A 25,308-nucleotide genomic window follows, 5' to 3' on the forward strand; every position below is an offset into this window, starting at 1 on the left:
AACATCTAAGGTTTGAATCCCAACTCTGCGATTTCCTAGCTGCCAGACTCTGGCTACGTTACTTGACCTCTCTGAGCCTGTTTTCTCTTCTGCAAAATGGTAACGATAATGATAGTACTTACCCAATAGGGTTATTGAAGAGGGAAGAATTCATGGGTGCTGAGTGCTTGGAACAGTGCCTGGCAATGAAGTACCACGTATCATCTGCTTTTGTTCTTTTAGTGCCTGGCACGTCCATCCATGCAGTCATCCAAACAGAAGCTTGGCGATAATCCAAGATGCCTTCTTCCCTTTCCTTCCACGCCTATGGCCAATCCCTGTCCATTCTTTCATTGAAGTGTCTCTTCCAACTCAACACCACGCCATCACTTCTCACCGAGCTCCTTGCTTTCACACTCACTCCCTCTTTTAACAGATTTATTGGGTTGTAATTCACATACCGTACAATTCTTCCAGGTAGTGTGCAATTCAACTTTTTTTTTGTATATTCACAGATAGATGCAATCACAATTTTTGATCATTTTTATAACCTCAGAAACAAATCCTGTATCTTTTAGCTTTCACCCTCCTATCCCCCCATCTTCCTCCCAGCCCTAAGCAACCAGTAATCTACTTTATATCTCTGCAGACTTGGCTGTTTTGGACAGTTCATACAAATGAAATACAAACAAATACAATACACAGATGATCTTTCGTGGCTAGTTTCTTTCACTCAGTATGGTAGTTTCAAGGTTCATCTATGCTATAGCATGTATCAGTACTTCATTCTCTTTACATGGCTGAATAATATTTTCTTGTGTGGGTATATCAATTTTGTTTATCCATTCATCATCAGTCGAGGGACATTTGGGTTGTTGCCACTTTTTGGCTATTACAAATAATGCTTTTATGCACATTCGCGTACTGTTTTTGTGTGGACCTATGTTTTCATTTCTCCTGGCTGTATACATAGGAGGTGGAAGTATGGGGTCCTATGGGAATTCTATGTTTAATTGTTTAAGGAACTGCCAGGCTGTTTTCCAAAGAGGCTGCACAATTTTACATTCCCTCCAGCAGTGTATGAGGGTTCTAACGTCTCCTTGCCAACACTTGTTATTATCTGGTTTTTGATTATAGCCATCTGAATGGGTATGAAGTGATGTCTCCTTACTTTTTTGATTTGCATTTCTCTGATGACTAATAATGTTGAACATCTTTTCATGTGCTTAGTGGTCATTTGCATATCTTCTTTGAAGAAATGTTTATTCAGATCCTTTGCTCATTAAAAATATGGTTTTTTTTTTTATTGTTGAGTTGTAAGTCTTCGTATATATTCTAGATACAAGTCCTTTATCAGGTATGTGAATTGCAAATATTTTTCCCATTCTGTGGGGTGTCTTTTTAGCATTTTGATAATGTCCTTTGATACACCAAAGTTTTCAATTTTAATTCTAAATTATTTATTTTTAATTTTGTTACTTGTACTTTTGGTGTCACATCAAAGAATTCCTTGCTAAATCTGAGGTAATGAAGACTGATTCCTATGTTTTCTTTTAAGGATTTTATAGTTTTAGCTCTTGGATTTAGGTCTTTGATCCAGTTTAAGTTTGTTTATGGTATTTAGGTAGAGGTCCAATTCATTCTTTAGCACATGGCTATTGAGTTGTCCCAGCATCATTCATTGAAGACTCTTCTTTCCCCACTGAATGGTCTTGGCATCTTTGTTGAAAATTAATTGACCATAGGCACGTGGGTTTGTTTCTAGACTTTCAATTCAATTCTATTGATCTGTCTATCCTCATGCTAGTACCATACTATCTTGATTTTTATTGCTTTGAAGTATGTTTTGAAATTGGGAAATGGCAGTCCTCCAAATTTGTTCTTCTTTTTCAAGATTGTTTTGGTTATTCTGGATCCCTTGCAATCCCATACGGATTTTAGAATCAGCTTGTCTATTTTGACCAAGAAACCAGCTGGCATTTTGATAGGGATTGCATTGAATCTGTAGATCAGTTTGAGAAGTGTTATTATCTTAACAATGTCAAGTCTTCATGAACACGACATGCTTTTCCATTCATTTAGATCTACTTTAATTTCTTTCACTGATGTTTTGTTGTTTTCATAGTATAAGTTTTGCCTGCTGCCAAATTTATTCCCAAGTGTTTTATTCTTTTTAATGCTATTATAAATGGAATTGTTTGCTTATTTTCATTTTCAGATTGTTCATTGCAGGTGTATGAAAGAAACCTGCTTTTTGTATATAAATCTTATGTCCTGCAACCTTCCTGAACTCATTTAATAGTTCTGATAGTATTTTAGTGGAGTCCTTAGATTTCCTACATACACAATCATGTTATCTGCAGAGATAGTTTTACATCTTCCTTTCCAGTCTGAATGCTGTTTATTTATTTTTCTTGCCCAACTGCCCCAGCCTAAACCTCCAGTACAGTGGTGAGTAGAAGCGGGGAAACAGATACCTTTGTCACGTTCCTGTTCTTAGGGGGAAAGCATTTAGTCTTTCACTATTAAGTATCATGTGGGTTTTTGTAAATGTCTTGTATCAGGTTAATGAAGTTTCCTTCTATTTTTAGTTTTAGTGTTTTTTTTTAACATGAGAGGGTGTTGGATTTTGTCAAATGCTTTTTCCGTGTCTATTGAGATAATCATGTAGTTTTTATTTTTCATTCTATTGATATGATGCCGTATTACATTAACTGGTTTTCCGATGTTAAAACAATCTTGCACTCCTGGAATAAATCCCATCTGGTTACGTTATATAATCCTTTTTATATGTTGTTGGATTCTGTTTGCTATTACTTTCTTGAGAAATTTTTGTGACTTATTCATAAGACATTGGTCTATAGTTTTCTTGTGATGTCTTTGTCTGCTCTGAGTATCAGGGTAATACTGGCTTACAGAGTGAATTGGGAGCTATTGTTTCCTTTTCTGATTTTTGGAAGAGTTTGTGGAAAATTTGTATTTATTCTTTAAATGTGTAGTAGAATTCACCACTGAAGCCATCTGGGCCTGGGCTTTTCATTGTAGGGAGTTTCTTGATGACTAATTCAATCTCTTTACATGTTCTTAGTCTATTCAGATTGATACTTTTTCTTGAGTCCATTTTGGTAATTCTCATATTTCTAGGAATTTGCCCATTTTACCTGTTATCTAATGTATAGGTTATGTCCTCACCTTCACTCTTGCTCCTCTGTAATCCATTCCCCATGTAGTAGTAGCTAATAACCTTTTCAAAAATGCAGATCTGATCATGACACAACCCCTCATCCAGCTCTTCCATGGCTGCCCTCTGCCCTTAGGATAAAGACCCGTATCCTTAATGTTGCCTGCAAGGTTCAGCCCCGGCTGGCCCCTGTCACCCCTCTGGAGTCATTACCCTCATGGAGCTGTGTTCTCAACTTTGTTCCAGCCACAGGGAATCCTTTGCATCTCCTGAACATACTACACGTCAGGGTGCTGTTTCCTCTGCCAGATCTTTTACTCTGGTGTGCTCTTTGCCCGGATTAAAATATCACCTTCTTTGCAAAAGCTTTCCAAACTCCATCTCCATTCTATGTATTCCCCAGGTCCTGCCCTCTCTTAGAGCACACCCCACTGAATTTTATTGTTTGTTTACATATGTATTACCCCACAGGGACATCTCTGTTTACATATTGGTCTCCATCAGGGATGACTTTTCAATCCCCACATCCTGGACTTAATATCCCTGCAGTGGATCTGAAATAAAATTTCATTCTAGCAAATCTCATCTCCCCCATCCTGTACAGCTACCCATTTAATCCAGTTAATTTCTTCTTAGATTCAGTTCCACACTCTAAATAACCATTCAAGTCTTTCTGGAGTACAGATTCCGATCATCACCACCCCACCCTCCAATTTCTTGCATTTGTATGTAATGATGTACACTTAATGAACACTTATTATGTCCAAGTCCCAGTACTGTGAAAAATGTCCCTGCCTAAACTGAGACTAAATATTGTCTCATCTAGTGCTAACAGCAGTGAGGTAACTATTATTAACCCCGTTTTCTCAGAAGGGAAAACTGAAACTCAGAGAGGTTAAGTGATGTGACCGAGGTTACAGAAATAGTAAGTGATAAAACAGGGACTTGGACATGGGTCCACTTGATTTTAGAATCTAAGCTCTTAACCACAATGCCATACCATGGCATGTCTCCTTTGGTTTTATCTGATTAACTGAAAAAAAAAAAAGTGAAGCAAAACAAGTCTTGTTCCTTAAGAACCAGTGGGAGAGAAATCTGAGGCCGGCAGTGACAAATTCGAAGGATGGGCAAACCTGAAGACCACAGAACAGGGAATAGTGATGTGGGACTAGCTTTCAGGACAGGGAGCATCTCCCCGAACATTATGAAGACCCTGAGGAAGGCAAAGCGATCCTACTGTGGCTGGCTGAATCTGGAAGTAACCTCTGCCTTCTTCTTCTGGGGCCCACAAGCCAAGAAGTAAGGTGGCTACCAAGTCAGGGAAGGCTGCCTAGAGATGTAAGGAAGTTGGGGCTCAAAACAGACCAGAATCAGTTTGAGCTATGGCTGGGCTAGAGCCAATCCTGGGATGACTTTTTTGGACAGAGCAAAGAATCCCAGGCTGGCAGCTACTTAGGGAGATATATTGATGATAGAGGCTGCCAAGCAGGGAAGAGACCAGGGGCAAATTGGACTTCTCATTGTAACAGAGATGTGGGGCCATATATGTGTAAAGTGGGTCTTTCAGAACATCTCCCATCATGGAGAGGCAACCCCAGTAGAGGGCTTGGAATAATGACAATATAACTAGTTTAATTTCTTTTCCTGGAAAGTCTAGTTTTTCCTTCTTTGGTTTAACTTTTCCCTGGGATTGATCAGAGGTAATAGGCAGACATGGAATGGAGCTTCTTAGAGCATTTATTTCTTCTGATTACAAGGCAGGGAGAGGGGAGGAACTGAACAGGGCATGCTACTGGTGTGAGTGCTGGCTCGGGTGGAGGAGCTGAAGCCGGGGTTTGAGTGCAGGGAACAGAAGAGCACACATGTGGAGCAGCCCAACTGGAAGGAAGGATATGAGGGCAGCTGTCAGTAATGTAGGAGGCACTGGGAGCAACAGCAAACGATGAGGATCCAACTCCCCTAAGCCCACCCCATCCCTTGATTCCCCTTTTTTCTTCCTTAAGTTAAAAAGCAATTCCTTGAGGCAGCTCAGGCTGCAAGGATCAGAAGTCACAGGTTGGAGAGCTGAGTTTGCTCTGGCCAGCAGAGCCAGGTTCTGGCTGGATGGCAGCTCAGGCCTCCTCAGCGGTGGCGTCGATGCCTGCGTACGTGAAGTTCTCGAACAGCGACATGTTCACGTAGGCCTGGGGAGCAGAGCAAACTTTAGGAGGGGAGGGCCAGGGATGGGGGTGCCCTGGCCTGGAGGTCCTTGACTTCCATGTGGTTGGGTATATGAAGAGACACTGATTTGTTCTGGAGACTCAAAATGACCCCATGGCCAAGGGTGGTCCTCACCGGCCCAGAGAAGCAAAGTCATCAGACCACAGGTGGGGGGCGCAGGTGAGAGATCCTCATCACAGTTGTTGGACAGGAGTTTTTTCCTGCCCTCATTCAATGAATTGTTCGCTCATGCATTCATTCATTCATTTACTTATCTATTCATAAGGCTATTTTTAATAATTTACCCATATATATGGTTATTTGATCATACCTTCCTTCTTAAGATAGTTTACTATTCTTCCAAGTATTTAGTCATTAATTCATATGAAGAACTTTTTGCATATTTATTTTAATGTATTTCTTCATTTACATTTATCTCATAATTAATTTATTGATATGGGTATTAGATTCAGTTATTTAATTGTGTATTTATTCGTATGATTATTGTTTCATCCATCCTCTGATTCCACTCATTCAGTTACTATACCGTTCATTTATCCATCCCCCACTTGGTTAGGTGAACTTTCATGCATTATTCCACTCTGGCTCTGTGCCAGGTGAGGAGAGGTGTCCCAGATGAGAATGGGCTGATGGCCCCAGCAGAGGAGGACAGGCAGGGATTCTGGGACCTGGGACCTGGGGGAAGGATCTGCTGCTGAGGTTAAGCAGCAGCCTTGGAAGAGTTCAGAGGGGCCAAGTGCCCAGCCCAGTGAGAGCTGGAGAGGGGGCTGTGGCCCAGGGCCCCGGGCAGACTGTGGTGCCACTAGCGGTGGGGACAGGGACACAGTCTGGCTCCGATGAGGGGGCCCCCTGTGAGCTTGGTGAGCCCAGCCCCCATCACCCCCAGGCTCCTCACCTTCCTGGCTTCCAGCATTCGGCCCAGCTGCAGTGCGATCTGGGCAAAGGGGGGTCGCTCGTAGGGACGGTCCCGCCAGCACTGCCGCATCAGCTCGTACCTGCAGATAGGGAATCGCTGAGATGAGGGTCAGGGCCCCCTGGGGTGGCGGGGGTCATGGGGCTCAAGGCTGAGGCGACTCACACTTCGTCGTCACAGTTGCGAGGCTGCTCCATGCGGTAGCCCTGGGGCAGCTTCTCGTAGAGCTCGGCACAGGTCATGCCGCAGTACGGTGTGCCCCCTGCAGGAGGGGCAGAGCTCTCTCAGCCAGGGCCTAGGGTGGGGGGGGGGCGAAGGTGGGGGCACCAGGGGAATGGGGTGAGGGACTCACCAAGGCTCACGATCTCCCAGAGGAGGACTCCGAAGGACCAACTGAAATGAGGAGGACACACTGCATTATTTTCTAGACCCTGGGGCTCAGCAGCTCAATGTCTACCTAGCCCAGCTGTCAGCCCCTCCCAGCCCCTCCTTGTGTCTGCCCTTGGCCAGTGTTGTCTTTGCTCCATTGAAGCTTCTTCACAGCCCCTCCCAGGCTCAACATTATTACTGTGCACTTCCTGTGGGCCAGGCACCGATCATTCAATGCATATGTTAATTCATTTAACCCTACACCAACTCTATGATATAGGGACTATTATTATCCCCATTTTATAGATGGAGACACTGAGCCACTGAGAGGCGAGCTAGCTTGCCCAAGGTCACAAAGCTAGTAAGTGGCAGAGCTGGGATTCAAACTCTTGCAGTCTGGCTCCAGAGTTCTTGCTCTTAGCTGCCTCTTACATCGTAACAACATCTGTGTGGGTAAGAGGCAGGTAGCACCAGGGTGGGAGTTCTAGTGGAGGCAGGGAAGCTCGAGGGTCTTGGAGCAGAAGCAGGAGGTAGACACGCAGCGGTCAGAGGGGTGTTGGTGTGGCGAACAGTGAGCCAGGCAGGCTAGGCCAAAAGGCTGGGGGCAAGGGGCAGAGCCAGGGCCAGAGCACTGGGCAGGCCAGGTTCCCTGAAGGTAGGAGTGAGGGGCGGGGGTCATCTAGGGGAGGGAGCACAGAGAGGGCGTCTTGGGGGGTCATGCTCTGGTTAGGTCCTCAGGTGGAGATGACCTGCTCGTCAGAGAGGAAGGTGAAAGCATTCTTTGAGTGGTCTCTCCATTTACCCAGGCATTATCTACCAGCATCCCCAAATCTCTCCAAGTTACCCCCAGTCTCTGAGTCAAACCCAGCCCTAAATCACTCATACTCCAATCCTTCTCCTGAAACACCTTCCAAGATGAAACTCCTTCCAGCTAGCCCCCACTTTCCAACCAAGATGCTGGGCATGGCCAACTGATACCCAAGACACATCTGTGTCACACTTGTGTCACACCGGGAACACACCCTAGGGACGGCCAAGTCATGCTTTGGACTATATGAGACATGTCTGAGGTGTGTCCACTTACACCTACAAGCGTCCTTGGGGGCCAAACCCTCCTGCCCTTCCCCACCCTCAAACTCACACGTCGCTCTTGGTGGTATAGACGCTGTAGTTCAGAGACTCAATGGCCATCCAGCGCACAGGGAGACGCCCCTGGGAGAGAGTGGGTTGAAGGGATCAGGTGAGGAGGAAGGGCCTGGTTAGCAGCTTCTAGGGGGCAGAGCCAGGTACCGGCCCTGATGAGGAGGACTGCATGAGACTTACCATCGTCTTCTTCACATAAACCTCCTCTCCCCGAGAAAGGCCAAAGTCTGCAATCTTGGAGGCCAGGTTCTCTCCGACGAGCACATTTCGGGCAGCCAGGTCTCTGTGGATGAACTGCAGGCACGGTCAGAAGTCAGGGAAGACGGGATGTGTGAGCCCTGGACTGCGGGGCCAGGGAGGGATCCGGCCCCATGGCTGCCTTCGTGGGCTCCTTCATGCCTCTAGTAGCCCCTTACTCTTCTTCCCACCTACCCAGGCCCCATCCTAGATCAGCAACTCCTGCCTGAGAAAAACCACAGTGCTGGCTGTTATCCCTTCCTTCTTGTGACCTGGGCCACAGCCAAGCTCAGGCTGCATCCTTCTCCTGGAACAACAGTGGGCTTTTCCCCAGTGACCACACTGCACCTTCCCCTCTTTGCATGCTTCCTATTCCCCTCTGTCTGGACCTCTTCCACCCCCACCCCACTGATAAGAGTGGAAAGGCCCTTCTCTTGCCCAAAGTGACCTTCTCTCTTGAGTTCCAGATCCTCCCCACTGGGCCCTCCACCTTCCTCCAAGACCTCCCTCTGCCTTGGCCCCTTCCCCTCTGTTTTCAAAGATATTAAAGACTTCACCAACTTTAAAGTGGACCTCTCATGTCACATCCCCTCCTGCTACTGTCTCTCCTTCCATTCAAGCAGGGTGTCCTTGAACTGGGGCTTGGGCCTCCCCTGCCTGCTCCACCCTCTATCCTCTCCTGGTCAGTCTCACCCATCCCTGGCCACTGGCATCACTATGGTGAAGCTCCCAGACTGTTATTTCTGGCCCAGGCTTCCTTACTGAGTTCTAGGCTGGCATCTACAACCGCTAAGCCAACACCTCCACCAAGATATCCCTCGGATGCTTCGAAAGCAACACCTTCTCCAGACCTGCTTCTCGTCCTGTGTTCTCACCCACTCACCCAGGCCAGCAAGTCGAGGTCACATTCTCCTCTCTATTTCTCAATTCCACATCCAAATAGAGCCTGCTGACTATCTCCTGAAGTCATCCCCGTGGTCTCCCCTCATCCCTCTAGCCCACCTTCCCCCAACACACACACACACACACACACACACACACACACACACACACACTCACACTCACACACCTGCTTCTCACTCAGGTACTGCATGCCATTGGCAGCATCACTGGCAAAACGCAGCAGCTGCCGAGAGCTGAGGGTAGAGGCCGTTCCATGTTCTCGGGCAAAAGCTGGATCAGTTTCCAGGACCCGGCTCTTCCGCAGAAAATCTAGCAGGTTCCCATAGGGGGCATATTCAATAGCGATATACAAGTAACCTGGGAGGTGAGGAGCACAGGGTGGCGGTTGATACATAGGCAACCCGGGGCGTCAGCAGTTTCCCCACGGTGCTAGACAGAGACCCCAAAGCACGAAGGAGAATGAGTAGTGATGTTTAGCTGCCCTGAAGCTCCCCACAAGCTACGGATATGGAGGTGATGGCTGATGTTGGGGGTTAGAAGAAGGGGTCTGTGATGAGTTGGGGGCTCACCTCGGTTCTCACAGGCCCCCAAGAGGTTGATGATGTTGGGGTGATGCCCCAATTTGCAAAGAACTTCCAGTTCTCCCGCAAAGTCACGATGGTCATTTTCAGAGGCATACTCTGTGTAAAGAATCCAGTATCACTTTTGTCAGACATAAGCCTGGAGAAAGGGCATGGGCTGGTGAGGGCTGGGATCAGTGGCTGGAGGGAGCCGAGGGCGGTGGTGCTGGGGTCTGTGGGACAAAGGAGAGGGTCTGGGCTGGGACAAGGCTCACTGCCAGCGGACCTTTCAGCATCTTGATGGCTGCGTTCATCTTGAGTCCGTCCTTCTTGATCATGGCCCGGATGACCTGGCCGAAGTTCCCCTCCCCAATGAGATCCTCAAAGGTGATGTCCTCCCATTCCAGCACTGGGTAATTCAGGGGCTCGGGCTGTGGTTTTGGCCGCCGGGTCAGTGTCAAGGTGCCCGAGCTGAACTGCAGGATGGTCTCCTCACCCTTCATAGGATGGGACAAGTGGGCAGAGAGTCCACGAAAGAGCCAGGGGCAATAAGGTGCACAGACAGAGGGTGGTCAGACAAATGGACAGAGACCCAGACAGAGGGCATCCTGGTGGCCAGCCAGGGACTGACAGACAGACAGAGGACACATACTGAGACAGAATCCTATGAGATGGAGCACAGGTGTGCCGTCGGGTGGACCCATGTCCAAGGAGAGAAATGGAGAGGCCACAGCCTGGGGATCAGGTGTGTGGGGCTCTGAAAGAACAAGGAGTGGATAAAACTGCTAGAAGCCATGACATGAGTCAATGAAAGGATGATATTTCTAACATTTAAAACAGAAAAAAAATGGAACGAGCTGTGATGGGGAGCAATGAGCTTCCTGGGATTGTGCTGATCCCACAGCCAGGCTTTTCTGTCACCAGGGATGCTGCGGAGAGGGTTCCGGCCTTGGGCGATCAGCTAGGGTACACTTACTGAGCACCTGCTCCATGCTAAGCCCGGAGCTGCTGGGAGCCAGTGGAGGGGTTTTCTTCACAGCAGCAGAAGCAGAGATCACCCTGTCCACCCACCTGGCAGCCACCCTTGCTCTCAGAACACCCTAGGACCCGAAGAGAGAAAGAGCATAACAAAGAGGCGCATCCACTGCCCCCAGCCGAGCAGGAGCTGGGCCTCCTGGGCAGGAAAAGGACACAGCCGAACAGGACCCCGGGAGCGGCCAGTGTGCGAACCGGAGAAGGATTAAGACCGACCTGGAGGGAGGGGTTCCTAAGTGAGCTGTAGCCCAGCCTGACGGGTGAGGGCTGAGGACATGGGTCACACAGACTCACACAAAACATGGACAGCTGAAGGCACACGCCAGAGTGCACACACATGTTCTAGTGGTGGACAGGATGCAGGGGCATCCTTGAGAGGTACACACAGACATGTGCACACAGGAACACAAGCAGAGGGACACACGTGTCAGGGACACAGGCCTACACACATGGGGGCAATCACAGGGAGGTACACGTGCATTCCTGCACACACACCCCTCTGCACCCAGGCACGTATAGCAGGGATACATCTTGATGTATGATAGGATATATACACACTCAGGCCGCCTTCCCACCTCCTTCCTATGACGGTGGTTCCCAGAACCCTCCCCCAACTACAGCAGTGGCAGCTTTCTGTGTGCACTGACCTCAGAGGGAGGCCAATGCAGCCTGGAACAAAGAGGCTGATTGAATCCCTGAAGGGAGTTTTTTTAAAGGCATGGCAGAGACAATAGCTTGGACACTAGGCTTTCTATCACAAGGATCAGCCCTTGAGAGAGAAGAGGGGTTTGTGGGTTTTTTTTTTCTGAAATGCCGAGGCTCGGCTGTAAATATAAGGCGCCCAGGCATGGAGGAACAAGGGCGCAGTTTGAATCATAAGTGACAACAGTGGGGAAGATCCCAGAGGGGAGAGAGGTGGGAGGAGGTGATGAGAGGAGGTGACACTGGGTCCCTGAAGAGGCGCCTGTGCCCGCCACCCCCATCCCCCTTGGTGTGGGCCTGCCGGCTCGAGGGACGTGGACCACAGAAGGACAGAAAACTCAGGTTTACAGGGAAGCCAAGAAGAGTGGAGGTGTGTGTTTCCTCTCTCAAGGAGTGACAGGTGAAGCTGCAGGTTGAGCTCAACGCGAGAGCGATAGAAACAGCTGTGGGTGGGCTTTAGAACAGCCATAGCAGCGGGTCTAAGGGCCACAGAATACGCTGCCCTCCACAGGGTACAAGGAAGCACCTGGGAGTTCTGAGTCTCCCCCAGGAGGCCCTGGGATCCACAAGGATGGAGGCTGGGACGAAGAACTTGCAGTGTGAGTGCCCCATTGGCAGGGGGCCACAGAAGGGCTGAGGACATCGGCCAGGGCTGCCTGCAGATGGAGGCTGGCTCCCCAGCCCAGGAGGGCCTGCCGGGACAGAGGCCAGTGTGAAGGCCACCTGTTCCCCGTGTGGCACCAGGCTTCCTAGGCTTACATCGGCCCGAGTGAGGAGGAGGAGGAGGATCCTGAACTGACCACAGTGAAACATGGACATAACCAAGTGATTCTGAACTGGGGGTATTAAATACTTTGCCACTAGTGTAAGTGAGCTCATAAGTTGAGTTCAATTCTAGAGAAATAAAGATAATTATATATCCTACCCTTGTGTGCGGTTGAGTGTAGCCTTATACCTACGACATAAACACGCATGTGGGTGCGCACACACACACACTTGCTGTGTGCAAATACTGGGGTGTACATAGACAGGAACACATACACAAAGGGTCTGCCCACACGTGCCCTGGGGCGGGTACAGGGGACTGACCGATCCCGACTGGTAGGTGAAGGTGCGTCTGCGATGCAGGCAGCTTCTTCGGATGCACACCAGGGTTAGGAGGGCAGCCAGGATGGTGAGGCAGGTGGCGGACACAGAGCCCACCACAGCCAGGACCAGCTGTTGGTCCAGGCCCTCTTCAGGCGCCTGGATCTCTTGGACTGGGCCCTCGCTCTGCAGCCCTGGACACAATAAGAGAGGCAGATCATAGGGATGCACAGGTCAGGGAACTCAGAGGCCAATGTGGGGTCACACAGAGGAAGAGGTCAGAGATTCTAGTGCCAGGGAGGGAGCCGGGGTGCCAGGCCTAGGGCCAGTGGGTCACTGGAATGATATGATTTCCCAACACTAGGACAAGGGGTCATAAGAAAGGAAGAGTCAGGGTCCCCAGTACCAGGGCTCAAGTGACTTGCTGGGAAGGGCCTAGGATGCTCTAGCTCCAAGGCAGGGGATACGTGGATGGGGAGAGCACTGAGACTGACCCCAGGGTCCAGGAGTCCCCCCTGGCCCTGCCCTCTCACCGTTGCCCAAGGTGGACTCCTCTACCACGTTGCTCCAGTCGCCGGGGCCCTGGACACTGGCCCGCACGCGGAAGAGGTAGCGTGTGCTGGCGTTGAGGCCACGGACAATGGTGCTCGTCTCCTCGGGCCTGTCCACGTCCATCCACAGCGGGTCTCCTGAGCCCCCAGCCACCTGCACCTCCACGATGTACTTGGATATAGGCCCAGCCGGAGGCTCTGGGCGCTGCCACACCAGCTGAATCTCCGAGTCTGAAAGGGCCTGGGCATGGAGGTGTCGGGGTGCTGGGGGCCCTGGGGAGATGGGGGTGGGAAGGCAGGGCTCAGATGGGGCCAGACCGCGTGGCTGTGGGGTCGGATAGATCTGCTCTAACTGTGTCCCCTGCTCTGCAGAACCCAGAATGCGAGCCACCCCGCCAGCCTCCTCCTCCCTTCCGGGGCTGAATTCCTCTCCCTGAGCTTCTGCTTCCCCTGGTTCTCCTTACATCCCAAGTCTTCCTGGTGGTCCAGATCCTCCCAGTGCCCTGGGTCTCCCCCATGTGCCCCCTAAGATCTGTTTTCCCCCAAGTCCCATGTCCTCCTGGGGCCCTACATCCTCCCCATGACTCTTGTTCTCCACGTGAACTACGACCTCCCCGTGCTCTCCTCTGCCCCCATGCTCCTGGTATCCCGTATCCTCTGTCACATCCTCCCTGTGTTCATGTGTGCTTGACATCCTAGGTCCTCCTTCTGCCATGTTTTCATGTCCTGTATTCTCTCCATGTCCATCCAGGATCCTATGCCCTCCCATGTCCTTTTGGGTCTCACTTGCTCCTGTGTCCCTTGTGCCCCCTCCTACTGAGCCCACCACCCCCTTCCGGAGCATACCGCTGGGGGGCAGAAGCACACGTGCGGGGGGTGAGGCAGGGCCCAGGAGGGTACAGTGGTAGAGCCGCACATCCAGCTGGTAGTGGGTGCCAGGCGTGAGTCCGGTCAGGAGGGCGGTGCGGGCCTGGGGGGACGAGACGTTCTCCCGCCGCTCCTGTCCCCGGGCCCCGTCCCACAGGCGCAGCAGGAAACCATCGCCCACCAGTGGCCCCGGCACCGAGGGTAAGGACCAGCTCACTCGCAAACGGTCGGGGCCCTCCACATGCCAGCCCTCCAGCCATGGCTGCAACAAGGGCTCTGGGGCCAGAGGTCAGGGGTCAGAACTGTCCGGTGAGTCCTTGGAGCTGGACAGGATAGTGGTCCCCAGGGGACAGGGTGCAACAACCTCCAGTGGGAAAGGCAGGGGGCCCTGGGGTGGACAAGACATGACAGCCCCTGAGTGCATAGAACAGTGACCCCTGGGGGGACAGAAAGGGGTGACTCTTGGCCTCTCACCAGGACAGTCTGTGGTCATGAGGGTGGGAGGCCCCCAGGCTCCCTCCCCGCCTTCTCCCGGCCGGCTCAGCTGCACACGGACACTGTACCCTGTCTTCGGCCTCAGGTTCATTAACGTCACGTTCTCACTGGGGTCCACTGGGGGCGGGGTGGGCAGCTCACATCATTCAGCCCCGGTTCCTTCCAGAAGCCACCACCCTCCCTGTAGCCCCTCTCTTCTCCTTACACGTCTCCCTCCCTCTCTAGTCCCCCTCCCCTCATTAATGCCTGATACCTCGCCCCGCTCCAGCCACCCTGCTCTGTCCCTGGCTCCCTCCCGACTCACCCACGATGGTGGACCAGGCCATGGTGCTATCCTGGGGCCGGTAGTGCAGGCGGACGGAGGCGATGGGTCCGTCCCCAGAGAAGGAGACCAGCGGGGAGACAACGAGCTGGCGGCTCTGCTTGGCCAGGAGCCGAGGGGCGGTCAGGGGCACTGGGGGCACTGCCAGGAGGCTCGGGGTGAGGCGTGCCCCAGACAGCACCCCCAGTCCTCAGAAATGGGAGCAGACTCTGTGTTCTGGGCATCAAAGAGATTGCTAGTCTCCATTTAGATCTGGGGACCCCCTGGGCTGGGGAGAGACCAAGTCTAACAGATGACCAGAGTGGCCAGGGCACAGGGAGGATGGCTGGAGGCGTAAGGATTCGGCAATAAGGACATGAAGGTGTCCCAAAAGATGTTAAGTGAGGGAGTGGCATGGCCAGTTTTTTTTTTTTAATTTTGAAATTTTTTAACGCACAGAAAGAACGTCCCAGAAACGGAACAGGTATTGACTTATTAACGATGAAACACTATATAAAGAAAACTCCTCCCCACTTAGTAAATAGGAATATAGTGCAAATAGATGTGAAAGGAGGTGAACACTTTAGGATTTAAATGACAAAGTTGTATACAATATTCACATATGGCTTATTATCTCATAGCAATATTATTTTCATAATGATGTATACGACATTTGTACTTATTGGTAAGATGCTTTGGGCGGGGGGTTGAGGAAGGGCACCCCCCTGTGCAGTGTGGTGGCAGGCAGAGAGGCCTGAAACCCATCTCAGCGTCACCCTGCTCTCTGCCCTTCCCCTACCATTCATCACTCTCTAAATTAAAAAAAGAGTAGTAGGTAATGAAGCACCTGCTCTACCTGGAGGCTTCACATGCATGGTCTCAAATTCTTATAGCTGCAGGCAGGGCTCCTCACCCCTGTGTTATAAATGATGAAGCAGGCTCAGAGACATTGAGCAACTTGCTTAAGGACACACAGCCAGGGTTTGAACTAGGTCTGTCTGGCCAGGCCACCTAAAATCAGTCCATTCTACCCCACAACAGCCTTTGCGCTCCTGCTCGGCTTCCTCTCTCCATGGTCACTGCCTCTGTTCTGCTTTAGCTTTTCTCTCCAGGTTATTGCGTTAATACCTTAACTGGTTCCCTTGCCTCTTCTAAATATTTTCCAGAAGACTTTCAAAGAAGAGTGGATGGTTGGAAGAGGGGCGGGGAGGGCCAAGGAGGATGCAGGGGTGTGAGCTGAGGGGGTGAGAAGGAACAGTGGTGTCAGGCAGGAATACTCATGTCAGGAGGAAGTGCTGATCTGGAGGGAGATGAAGGCCCGGCTTGGACGCTACGGAGCCCAGGGACCTGTGGCTCAGGCATGGGGTTACATGTCCTGGAGGTGGCTGGATACTAAGTGGGCCCCTGAGTCATACACCAAGTAACTGCCACACTGACTTCAGAACCAGACCTTCACTACATGGAGGTCCCACTAAATGGGTCTAGAGCCCAGGAGAGGGGTCCAGGCTGCAGGTCATACATATCTGGGAGTTGCTAGGGAACAGATGACATTTTAACTAATAATAACAATAAATGTCAACATGTACTGAGCACATACCCTGTGTCAGGCACTGTGCTAAATGCTTAAATGCATCATCTAATTTAATCTTCACAGCAACCCTATCGAGGGAGCACTGATATTCTCATTTTAAAGAGTGAGAAGCAAGCTATGAGGAGCTAAGTGACTTGCTTATTATGTGACGGAGCTAGAATTTGTGGTGAGGATTCACAGCCAGATTGTCTGGGTCCAAAGCCTGGGGAGAGTGGGAAGAGAAAGGGGTGCGCAGCTCACATCATTCTCTAATACTTCCTGGGGGTGGAGGAGGCTGCAGAGTTGGGGGCGGGTGGGCAGCAGAGTCTGACAGTGAGAAAGAGGAAGATGAGTACGAGGTCCAGGCTCATGTCAGGGGAAGTGGGGGATGTCGGGGTTGGAGGAAAAGAGGAGCCAAGAGGTGGGAGGGAGTGTGAGTGTCAAGGCTTATGGTGCTGGAGAAGGTGAGGGACACCAAACGGGGGTGGGGGTGCTCTGCTCTGAGCAATCCTGGGCACTGGCAGTTCCCTCTTATTCATCAGGAATCACCTCTGGGAAACAGAGCAGGTCACCCTCTGAGCTTCCCTGTCCTCGCACTGAGTGACCTGTGGTGTGACTCGGGGCGGGGGAGGCAGCATCCCAGAGGCAGAGTGAAAGGCACTGTGTGTCTGTGGGCAGGGTTTTGGGGAGGCAGTGATGGGAAGCATCACCTGGGCAAGGCTGGAGGGTGTCCCATTCCTGGGGCATGGGATGCCTTTTCCAAATGAGATTGAGCTGTGCTCCAGCCTGGACACTGTCCAGTCCAGGCCTCAGGCTGATAACAGGCCTTCTTCTCTGCCTGGTATTGGGCTATGACCTTAGATGCCCAGTCTGAGCAGCATGGGCTGGTGCCTGCTGTGCCTGCTATCCAGCCTCCAGGGCCATGGGACATCACTGACCTTTGACGTTGACCCTGAAGCGTCGGCTGTCCTGGCCACCAGATGTGGACACGCGGCACTCCCAGAGCCCACTGTCCCCAAGGGTCAAGCGGGGCACCTCGAACTCGGCTGTGGTCTTGTCTGGCTCCACAATGGCCTTGGTGGACTGAGAGAGACAGGGGAAGGGGTCAGACCACAGAGAATGTGCATCACGTAGCAGACACACGTGTTTGTCCAGACTGATAAGGGGACAGAGGCTGGATGGCGGTCCCTCAGCAATCAGCCTGACCCCACTTGAGCTGTAGGCAGAGCCTGCAGAAAGCCCCATGGGCTCGGGGCCTGGAGGGGCGGGGCCCGGGTTGGGGTCTCGGGGCTGACCAGGAGCACTGTGCCGTCCGGCTTACGCAGCTCCATGCTGCCCCGGACTGGGAAGGGGTTCCCCGCAGCCGCGCAGTTGATCCGGGGCATCGTCTCTAAGTTGAACTCCAGTTCTGAGACCACGTCCAGGATCTGGGGGATCCGGTCTGGGGAGAGAGGGGACACTCATCCTGGAGGCCCTGCGGGGGCAGACATGTGACTGCCAAGGCACCCCTCCTCCCGAGTCCTGCATCTTGGTGCAGGCACTGCCTGTGGCCCAGTCACCCCAGCCTGAAGGCCAGCACAGTCCCATGTGACTCCTCCAGGGCTGTCACGCCCACCTCTGATTGCCCCTGAGTCTACCTCCTGCTCCCTCCCTATCCTCACATCCTCCTACACCGAGACCAGACCCCTCCAGCCTCACAGCCGGAATGCTGGTTTCTGGGCCCTGCTACAGATCCTCCAGGCTCTCCAGCTCCCACTCCCCACTTAGCAGCTGTGGTCCTCTCTCAAACACAAATCTGACGGCTCTGTGCCTCTTCAACCATTCCCTGCTGGCCTATCATATTGAGTGGAAATCCTATAGCCTGCTATTCAAAGGCCCCAAGATTTGACCTCTTCTGACCACTCCTCCAGCCCCCCACCACTCCACCATCCTGGTACTCGAGGCTGAGTCCTCAAACCCCGCCCTTTGACCTTCCTCTCTCTCGAGCTGTCTTCCTCTTGTCCTTCATATCCCATCTCAGATGGTGCCTCTTCCCAGAAGCCCTCTCTGACCCTCTCAGGCTGGTCAGGGCCTTCTCTGGGCTCCCACCCGCTCTGGGCTGCTGCCCACCCCTGTACGGATGATGCGGGCTGGTAGTGAGAACTTCTAGACCATGAGCTCCCTGAGGACAGGACTTACAGCCTGGGGATGTGTCAGGTGAAGGTTGACTTGTTTTGAGAGATGCTCATACCTGACTTTTCACAGTGCACTCCATGCCACCCGGAGGGGCAGACACAGCCGCTGAAGCGGTCACAGGTGCCACCATTCTGACACTGACACTGGAGGCGGCAATCAGCCCCAAAATGGCCTGGAGCACAGGCTGGGAACAGAGAGGGTGTGCTTAGAAGGGCACAGGTCAGGGGATAATGAGGGCACAGCTGGGGACAGGCTGGGTGGAGAGAGCACTGGTCAAGTGAGCAGGGGACTGTGGAGGGATTGGTGTGTAAGTCAGGGCCAGAGTGAAGGGGCTGGGTGGAGCTTGTGGCTAGCTGTCTGGTCAGGGACCACAGAGGGTGGGCTAGCCCATACCTTCCTGGCACTGGCTCCCTCTCCAGCCAGATCCACAGGAACAGCCATAGGGGTCCGGGAGGCAGAAGGTGAGGCCCTGGCAGCCTGATGTGCCTGGACACTGCTCCTGGCAGCTCTGCCCAAAACGGCCCTCTCTGCAGGCTAGAAAAAGGGCAGGGTGCTCTGCTGGGCCCCAGGGTGCAGGACCTGCTTGGTATCCAAGCTGCATCCTCATGGTTCAAGAGTCTTCCCCCAGCCAGGCATCCTCTTTTGTCTAGGTCCTAGCACTGCCCAGCCTCCTTACCCTGCTCACAGCGGGTACCAGTGAATCCAGGGGGGCACACACACTCGCCGTCCTGGTCGTGGCAGACACCTCCATGAAGGCAGCCTGGGCATTCCTTGGTACAGTCTTGTCCCCAGTGCCCTGCCCCACAGCCTGCAGGAAAGTGCTTTTAGCAGCTGACTCTCACCCCTCTTGACCACTGGTGCTGAGGACTTGGGGTGGCCCTGGGGATCCACAGGAAGTACCCATTGGGCTCCCAGCTTCCCACACCATCCACCACCTCTGCCCTCTGCTCCTGACCTCGCACGATGAGCCGAAAGAAAGCGCTGCCCAGTGGGCTGGCTTCCAGGTAGGTGGCACTGTAGATGCCGCTTGAGGGTGGCTGCACGTTTGGGAGCTGCAGCAAGAACCGCCTGTCCTGGACCTCGTGCCAGTCCAGGGTGTAGAAATAGGATCCTGGGGGCATAAACTGGGGCCTCAGTGCCACACGAGAGTTAGTGTCCCCTCCCTTTGCCCACCTCAACCCGTCACATCAACGTGTGCCATGCAGAGTGATCAGACCTGGGAGAAGTTACCAGAGAGTATCAGTACCCAAGCCAGAAAGCTGGGAAGCATCCTCTTCTCTACGCTCCACCAGTCACTCAGTAAACCAAGTCCTGTTTGGTCTATCTCCCCCTCATCTCCTAGAGCTCTTCACTTCCCTCCATGCCCACTGCCACCATCCCGCTCCCAGCTTCCCAGCCTTCCAAGCAGTCTTTCTGCCCCAAGTCGTCCCCCTTTCCACCCATCCTCCACTCAACAGCCAATGAGATTCTTTTCCAATAGATTCCTCCATAGCTCCCCAGCTTAAGCTCTCCAATAGTTCGCCACTGCCCGCAGGACAACAGCCAACTCCTTAGCACATCATTTTCACCAGTTTGGCCACTGCTTAGCCCTCTAGTCCCATACCTCTCCGCATCCTGCCTGACTCCGAACATCCCTGAATTCCTAAATTGTCTGTATCTGTTCTAGAAACACCGTGGTATCTCAGAGCTTCCTGCCTTTGCTCTTGTCACTCCTCCTCCTGGAATGTTCTTCCCCTCTTCTTTGTGGCTAATTTCCAGGAGCCACTCCCTCCAGGACTGGTGGACTCTAACATTAGGGTCCTTGTCCCCGACCATCTCTTCTTGCCTCTTTGCTCAGGACAGAATAGAGATTCTAGGGGAGTGCGGGTCTGCCTGACTCTCCACATCTCTCATTAATTCAGGGGGCCTGGACATCAGGAGGCAAACCCCCAGCCCAAGAGAAAGATCCTCCCCTTTTAGGAGCTCAGGGACGTAAGAAGCAGCCAAGGGGCTGTGGGTCTGAGGGTGGGGGCAGGAATCTTTGGGGCCGCAGAGAGAAATGGCTTCCTCCTGGGGAGGGGAGGGCAGAGGGCCTGATAGGGCGAGAGTTGGGGCAGAGCTGGGCTGAGATCCCCAGGTCTGCCCAGGCCCCTACAAGTGTGTCTGGACAAATCTCTGGAAGAGGCTAAACTTCCCTAGCCTGTGCTGAGTCTTTGTTACCAGCTCTCTTCTGTCCCATGGGGACTGCTGCTCCCTGCCAAGTGGGCTATGTGACAGCATCTGCTAACTCTCAGGGAGACTCGAAGGTTGGGGGTTAACATAGCGCTGATTTGAGGGTGACAGAGAAAGAGGTAGTTGATCAGGAGGCTGCTGGTCCTCTGGGCGCAGTAGGACAGCTCAGACCTAGAGATGAGATGGATTCAGGTGCTTCCTACAGACCTGGTCCAGGGAAGAGGATGTGCTCTGGAGGCTGGCAAGAGCGGGTAACAGGTATGTGGAGTGACAGGTGTGTCAGGGGCCAAAACTGGGACCACCGAGGGCCATGGAGGTGTTGGGGTGTCAGACCTACCGGTTTACCTGCCCACCCAGTTTCGATGCCCCTCTCACCGTTGCTTTTCCAGATCACATCTGTCTGCTTCTCCTTGCGCACGCGGGCGGCAAGTACAGCCGTGTCGCCCTTGTTCACCGTGTGTGTGACCTTGTCTGGGAGCAGGTGGGCTGCGGGGGGCGGAGGGCGGGGTCAGGGGTCCAGGACAACCCCCTCTCCCCCTACCCAACCCGGGCTGCGGCCAGACTCACCCCCGGGGCTGTTGTGCACGTAGAGGACGCGCGTGCGCCGAGCCCCCGCGCCGCCCACGCAGGAGAAGACGCCCACCAGGTCCGAGGGCTGCGAGAAGCCGCGCAGTGTCACCTGGCGCGAGCCGTTGCGGTCCAGGTGCAGGGGCTGCCAGGGCCGGGGCGAGCGCACGATGCGGTCGTCCTTCTCCAGCAGCAGCGGGGGCCCCCAGGCGTCCGAGCCTCTGCCCACCCCAGCCTCCCCGGACACACAGGTCAGGAAGAAGCGCTGGGGCTCGGTCAGGCGCAGGTCAGCCAACAGCGTCAGGTCCACCGCCGCGCCTAGGACGAGACACCAACATCCTCTGAGCTGGCGAGGTCCCGCCTTCACCCCTGCCCTGCCCTCCCCCTCTCGTCCCCCCTCCCCCCGCCCCAAGACTCCGCACTTATCAGGCACAGCCACCCCACTCCCTTCCTGTCCCTTTCCCCTTTCCCGTGTACTGCCCCCTTTCCCTCAACTTGCTTAGTCCTAAAAGAACAAAAAGGAAAACAAAGCCCCTTCTCTGGCCTCATCCTCTCTCTTCTCCTGCCAGATGGCTTCCCTGGACAGCCCAGCCTTCGGAAAGAAAGAATGATCTATGCTCTCCGTCTCCATTTCCTCACTTTATTCCTGGCAGTTCCCTTTCCTGACCTGTCTCTACAACACTCTGCAAATGGGAGCTGCTCACACTGCCCTGCCCCTGCACCCCTCATCATGAGGGTGCAGGCTAGGAGAGCCCCAGAGAACAGAAGTGTCTTGGTGGGACCCCTCCCTGACACTCTGGAAATCTAGACTTGTTTGCTGTGCTAGGATTTAAGGCGAGAGAGGCAGAATTCTGTAGCCAGGTGGTGAGGGTGCAGAAAGGAAGAGATCCCTGGGTCCAGCAAAAGGCCAGAAGCAGGGAGGGCAGGCCCAGGGGCAGACTTGGGGCCAACACACACAGAGACAGGAGATGATCCTTGCTCTTGGTCTTCCAAAGAGCTCCCAGTCCCAGTGGGGAGACAGACATGGATGTGCCTGTCAAATGCAGGGCACTGTGCAGGGAGTGCTGAGAAGGGACATGTAACCTACCTTGGGGGAGGCAGGGGGTGAAGAGGTGCCTCCTGGGAGAGCAGAGCAGAGTACAGTGAAGGGTAGGAATGGGGACAGGGAGAGGTCAGTGGTAGGATGGCCATTCTAGGCTAAGGACATATCCTGAGTACAGGTGTGGAATGAGAAAGACCACGGTGTGGACAGGGGATGTCCAAGTTCAGCGCGGCATGGCTGGGGCACCAGCGTGAGGCTGGAGCAGGGAGAGGCTGAGTAGAGCTGGGGTCCAGGCCTGTGCTGAGCTCTGCGAGCCTCCTCAGCCCTGGGACCCCACATCTTCCTGAGCCCCTCCTACTCTGTCCCTGTTCACTGCTAAATAGTTAGTTAGCTTAAATGCTACTTAGCTTATCAGTCGATGCTCTTTGAGAGCCGGCCATGAGTAAATGAAGGTAGCATTAGCTGACTACCTGTTGTGTGCTGAGCACCTGTTTTCCGTTGGATGCTCACACCCTCCAGAATTTGAGGTCTTTCCATTCACATAGGTGGGTAATGATTATTTTCCAGACTTCCTCTAGCAAATTCGCCTCCTACCCGGGCTTTCAGCTCAGGCCTGCATTTCCATCAGTTCTCCCCAAACCTGCTCCTCTCCTGTGTGCCCTGTCTCAGCATACGGCAAAAACCACCCAAGATACAAACTCCAAAGTCATCTCATACTCTTGCTGTCATAATTAATGTTTATTGGAGGTCAGTTATATGCCAGGTACTTTACTTATGTTCTCTCATTTTATCATCCCAACTATCCTGGGAGGTGGGTGTTATTATCTTAATTTCATAGCCAGTGAATGGAAGGTTCAGAGAAATAACTTATATGCCCAAGGTCATATAAGATTAGTAACTGGTACAGCCAGGTTTTCTGACTCTGTAAAGTCCAAACGATGAAGCATTATGCTGGCTGCCCCAATCAGTCACAAAGAATTCTGCAAACTCTCTTTCCTCAAAGCATTTTGACTTCATCCCCATCTCCAAGCCCACCCTTGTAAATGCTCATCCTTACTCCCTGGGACCATCCTGACAGCCACATCCCTCCTTCCTCAATTCATTCTCCAAATGAATCCATCGAAGACCTTGTGTCTCTTGGACTATCACCTCTCATGGCTCCCCATTGCCCTCAGGATGCAGTGCTTGTTTTTGAGCCCCCTTGCTGCTCACACCACCCCACCTGCTGCGGCCCCTTCAGGAACTTTCTCTCCTGTGCACTTCTGTGCCTCGGAGACTTGCATCTATTGTTCTGGCTGCCTGGAATGAAGACCATCCCTCTTAGTGGAGTCTCTCCCAACTCCCTTTCCATCTATTACCCTGAAGCAGAGTAAGCTGACTACTCAGTGCTCCTCTGGATGGAGCTCCTTGTGTCTATCTGTTCAGTCCTCATCCCGTGTCCCGTGCCCCTCCAGTAGACCATGAACCACTCAAAGGAAGCATTTGTGTTTTAATCCTCTTGGGCAGGTTAGTGAAGGAATCGGTTATTCAGAAGCCCTTACCAAGTGCTTTGTGTAAATTACCCCATGTAAACCCCTAACAGCCATAGGAAGTCGGCATCACTTAATCTATCATAAGGATCTAGAGGCTGTCTGCCTCTCAACCAATGGCCCTCCACTTAGCACAGCTCCTGGAATATTGTTGGTGCTTGCTCAATGTCTGTCAAATGAATAACTGAGTGAGTCCCACACACTGGCCATAGGAGCCTCCAATGAAAACCTCGTGGGGCCCAGGGGCCCAGCTTCTCCCCACTGATGTTAAAATTCAACACAGTCAAGGACTCCTTCCCTCCCCTCCCACAATCCCTAGTGCCTGCCTGGGTTTTCCGGGCCCAGATCCCACTTTCTAGTGGGTCAGGGTGTGGATGAAGTTGATGGCAATGTTGATAGGGTTTCCTGGGGGCGGGGGGAAAGTCAAGGCCATGAGGGCAGGGGGGCCGGGGCGTGGGGAGACTTACCAACATGAGAAGCCAGGAAGAAGATGGAGAGCAGCAAAGGAGGCCCCAGCCAGACCATACTCCAGCGGCTGACCAGGCCAGTCAGGACACGTAGGCCCACGGTCAGTCGCTCTGGGTCTGGCTTCTCAGCCTGTGCTGTCAGTGTGTGTTGGTTCTGGGGAGGAAGAGGAAATGAGTTAGCTTGAGTGGGAGGGGGGGCAGGGGAGAGGGGTGGGGAGGCCTTATCCTGCTTCTAGGCCTCTAGGCCCCCCTAGCCCGGCCCCCACGAGGCTGGGGATGGGTGTGGCCTGGAAGGCCCAGGAGTGGGATCACTGGAGGTGGGGGGAGGGTTGTGGCAAGGACAGACCTGGGGACTGTTGGACTGTTTCCCTTCGCCTCTTCTCCCTGTGGTCCTCAGTCTTGCCAGTGCACAGGAGGCAGGAGGCAGGAAAGGGAGGAAGCCAGTGGCTTCCTCCTATTGAGATGGGATGGGGGGAGGATATTGTTCTGGGGTCTGCCCTCCCCCAGCATGTACACACAATTCCTCATGTGTGCGCCCCAAGGATCCTTTTGTTACATACATGAACTGCGCCCCTCCTAGAGAGCAGTTCATGTATGTAACATAAGGATCCTTGTGGGCCCAGCAATGTACACAAAGGAACAAAAAAACTCACACCCAGAAACACCCTTTGATTCAATCGTGTGTAACTCATTTCACAGATGGGAAAACCGAGGCCTGCAGTGCCTGAGGGTTCTCTGAGGTCATGGCGAGGCTGGGACTTGAACTTCTGGCTTAGTTGCTCCTCAAGGGCTCACACTAAGCAGACCCAAGGGAACGCAAAGGAAGTGAGTCTCTTTTGTTTACAGTCCTTAGCTTAAGCCACTAACAGAGACTTTAGTGCATTGTCACCTGTGGTCATTATCCCTGGGCACCGGGGCAGCGGAAGGTCCACCCAGGGAGCGTGCACACTCTTGAGGGCTGACAACAGCCTGGGAGCAGTCCCAGCCCCTTGACAGAAGCTCAAAGGCTCGGTTCATCTTGCCTCTGCTGTGCCGCTTGTCTCTCACTGGCAGTTCCCAGAGTAGAACATGGCCCATGGGTCTGGAACGCCTGTGCGGGGGTCTGTCCTTGCAGGGAGCAGTTGGAGCCGGCAGGTGGCCAGGGCTCGCTGGTGAGACCTGTGGCTCCCCTGGTCTGGAATGGAGTGGTGGGGGTGGGGTGAGAC

At 52.9% G+C, this 25,308-nt stretch overlaps 1 protein-coding gene across 2 annotated transcripts; it reads right to left on the minus strand.

Annotated features, from left to right (window-relative positions):
• Positions 1-4,879: 4,879 nt before the first annotated feature.
• TIE1 (tyrosine kinase with immunoglobulin like and EGF like domains 1) lies at positions 4,880-24,524 on the minus strand. 2 transcript variants are annotated; one of them, XM_074376658.1, is made up of 24 exons: positions 24,450-24,521; positions 24,104-24,257; positions 21,066-21,383; positions 20,874-20,984; positions 19,243-19,398; positions 18,964-19,095; positions 18,681-18,821; positions 18,343-18,471; positions 17,408-17,553; positions 17,051-17,195; positions 14,546-14,704; positions 14,221-14,358; positions 13,726-14,022; positions 12,862-13,152; positions 12,332-12,522; positions 9,792-10,002; positions 9,515-9,625; positions 9,112-9,302; positions 7,986-8,099; positions 7,804-7,874; positions 6,646-6,686; positions 6,459-6,555; positions 6,276-6,375; positions 4,880-5,343 (listed from the first exon to the last, which is right to left on the minus strand). In XM_074376658.1, exons 2-24 carry the CDS (start codon positions 24,159-24,161, stop codon positions 5,272-5,274), a joined length of 3,420 nt encoding a protein of 1,139 aa, XP_074232759.1. In that variant the 5' UTR covers positions 24,162-24,257; positions 24,450-24,521; the 3' UTR covers positions 4,880-5,271. The 2 variants fall into 2 exon arrangements, 1 of the variants encoding a protein (XP_074232759.1); XR_012511323.1 differs by lacking the exons at positions 4,880-5,343; positions 6,276-6,375 and having other exon boundaries at positions 7,986-8,088; positions 24,450-24,524.
• Between the last annotated feature and the right edge of the window lie 784 nt (positions 24,525-25,308).

This window comes from Camelus bactrianus, chromosome 13 (genome assembly GCF_048773025.1).
Source record: "Camelus bactrianus isolate YW-2024 breed Bactrian camel chromosome 13, ASM4877302v1, whole genome shotgun sequence".
Classification (NCBI taxonomy): Eukaryota; Metazoa; Chordata; class Mammalia; order Artiodactyla; family Camelidae; genus Camelus; species Camelus bactrianus.

What these genes read in the sequence shown, in the direction of transcription:
- TIE1 (XM_074376658.1), bottom strand. Translation starts at nt 24,161, where the DNA reads ATGGTCTGGCTGGGGCCTCCTTTGCTGCTCTCCATCTTCTTCCTGGCT. An exon ending in CTTTCGGCTCATCGTGCGAG is followed by an intron (nt 19,096 to 19,242) that starts GTCAGGAGCAGA and finishes ACTTTCCTGCAG; the next exon opens with GCTGTGGGGCAGGGCACTGG. An exon ending in GGCCTGGTCCACCATCGTGG is followed by an intron (nt 14,359 to 14,545) that starts GTGAGTCGGGAG and finishes CCCCGCCCCCAG; the next exon opens with TGGACCCCAGTGAGAACGTG.